The 2,573-nt window shown below is 36.1% G+C and overlaps 1 protein-coding gene across 1 annotated transcript in view; it reads right to left on the bottom strand.

Moving 5' to 3' along the window:
- Positions 1–2,573, bottom strand: part of LOC106877743 (uncharacterized) — a 15,790-nt gene extending 13,217 nt beyond the window's left edge. Inside the window, exon 1 of the mRNA XM_014926749.2 lies at positions 1,713–2,573. Coding sequence (XP_014782235.1) covers positions 1,713–2,183 — 471 coding nt within the window. The 5' untranslated portion in view covers positions 2,184–2,573. The remainder of the gene's footprint in view (positions 1–1,712) is intronic.

Raw genomic sequence — 2,573 nt, 5'->3', positions numbered from 1 at the left:
ACACTTTAATTTCACTTCTTGTCATAGGCCGGAGTTCATTCATTTTTTTTTTAATTGAATTTTACAAAATTTTTCTTTTTTCGGAAGTGAAAATTTAAGAAATTGGGGGTGGGGGTGGAATTAAAATTTTGAAAACGTGTTTCTAGCATGTCAGGTTTTCTGTTAAGATACTTTTTGGGTCTACTATTTTATAATTCTATGCATGCGTGAAACATTAGTAGAGATAACACTTTAATTTCACTTCTTGTCATAGGCCGGAGTTCATTCATTTTTTTTTTAATTGAATTTTACAAAATTTTTCTTTTTTCGGAAGTGAAAATTTAAGAAATTGGGGGTGGGGGTGGAATTAAAATTTTGAAATGCAGATTTTTTTGCAGATACGGAATCTCCGCACTCGATTGGGTTCCTGTAAAAAAATATCCCAAAGTGGGTGCGGTCCATTGTCTTTGCCTCCGCGGGAAAGAAAGTGCTCAAGTTGGTGGGAGGGAAGACAGAATATATAATAATAATTCTTTCTACTAAAAGTACAAGGCCTGAAATTTCTGGAGGAAAAATGCTAGTCGATTACATCGACCCCGTGCTTGACAGGTACTTGTCTTATCGACCCCGAAAGGGTGAGCGGCAAAACCGATCTCGGCGGAATAAGCTTATTTATATAGTGCTCAGAGGCACTGCAAATGTAAAGCCAAGTCTAATACTTGCGCAACAGAGTAGACTGCTGAAAGCACCCAAGATCTTTATATTGACCGAAAATATTTGGTGTGTGTATCCTTTACCTTCGCCAACTGTTCTACCAGTCCGTCACCCTAAATAGCTGTACAGTATGCTAGGGTACATGTCTCCATTAGACGAGTTTAAAATGTGCCTTGTGAGGTTCATGTAAGCCTGGTTACTATCTAAATATGTGTGTTAATTAGTCAAAAGGTTTCCATATATCTTCGGTCTATCTACTGGACCTAAATACTTGGCTCGACCCGTTTTGCGGAACACCTGCTCCAAATGAACATGCAGAGCGAAGTGGAATGAAGCTCGTTTTGAAAGTCGTTACAAAACCAACTTCATAAACTATTCGATCATAAGTGCAACCAAGAGATCCTACACATTAATAAACACGAAAATGACATTTTTTCAAAAGCAAATGAAGAACGAATGAAACAACATTTATGGGCTATCTTTGAAATCGAAAGATAGCCCATTTATGTGTTCCAGATGCTCTTACATTACACCGAGCCGCATATGTTTGCTCAAAAACAAATACTTGGTTCACTAAGTTTCCTTTGTACTAAGAAGCTTATTAATGTTCGTGTATCCGCATATAATTTATAATTCGTCCAACGTCGGTCAAGAAGCGATATAACGAAGGAGTATAACAGGAACATGAAGTCGAACATTATTAATGAGGAAACAGGATAGAGTGACGTTGCAACTAATTAACGGAGCATCAGTGACAAAACTTATATGAAGACAATTAATGAATAACAGTGAAGACAATAATAACCATTTCTTACGTAAACACAAAGTGATTCTTTTTAAAAGTTCGGCAGAATCAATATTAATATATTAAGGTTACATTTTATTTCGAAGTCGTCCGAAGACTAAAAAATAGTCAAATTTAGCGCGATTTGAATAAGTACATAAAATTATGAAAGTAAATATTCCAAGGATTATTTTAGCACTCTACTTCAATCAAAACAAGACTAACATATACTCACCTCTTCAATTTCTTCTTTCGACAATTTACATCGTCGAATTTTGGAGCGTGAAAATCCCACCAACGGTTTGTGATTGTGTTCTAAGTTGGATTTGGTTATCCTCAGTAATCCTTTAGCACTGGATAGCGAGAGGAAAGACTTACATCCGACTGGCTTGCAATGCATCTTAAGTCGGTTTGTATTTGAATTATCTTTTGGTTTTCCATATTGAGTACACACAAACGTCACTGAGACGTATCGGAGAGCCTGAGATCGAGTCTTGTCTCGGTACTTGTTGTGGTCATTAGCATTACACGATGATTTAATACGGTATATGTATCCAGTTCTGTTCATGAATTGGTGCAATAGCTCCGAGAATGATTCAAATGAGTCAAAAGCGGTCTGAACGAAAACATCTCCGAATATTTTTGACACATCCGTTAACATTTCGAATGTAAGTTTCGAGTTTACTTTCTCTTTATGCGTGCGCATCAAAGCATATGCGTTCGATATTTCGATGGTTTCGTTGGAAATTGTTGAGCACGTGGGTTGTCACGTGGTATCCTACACAAATAAATAGTGATCTTTCCGGTGAACATCCACTGTTTCCAATAATTCAATTACAACTACTCTTTCATATTTACATTAAACACATGGCACTGTACAGCTCATGTCCCATTGATTTAGTTTCAATATCGAATATTTTCTTCTTTTAAATATAAAGATGTTTGCTTTTTATCGGAAGATGCTGGCTACTTTAGCAAAAGTAATATTAACTGAAGGCAAAATCATGCGCTAATCAATGAAAAAACCTCTACATGGTTATTTGACCTATTAGAAATGCTACCGTGTTAAAAAATATATAACTCTGTTTAATGTAGT

The sequence above is a fragment of the Octopus bimaculoides genome, chromosome 3 (genome assembly GCF_001194135.2).
Source record: "Octopus bimaculoides isolate UCB-OBI-ISO-001 chromosome 3, ASM119413v2, whole genome shotgun sequence".
Classification (NCBI taxonomy): domain Eukaryota; kingdom Metazoa; phylum Mollusca; class Cephalopoda; order Octopoda; family Octopodidae; genus Octopus; species Octopus bimaculoides.
Note: the sequence above shows the minus strand (reverse complement) of the source record. Positions and strands in the feature narration are given on the sequence as shown.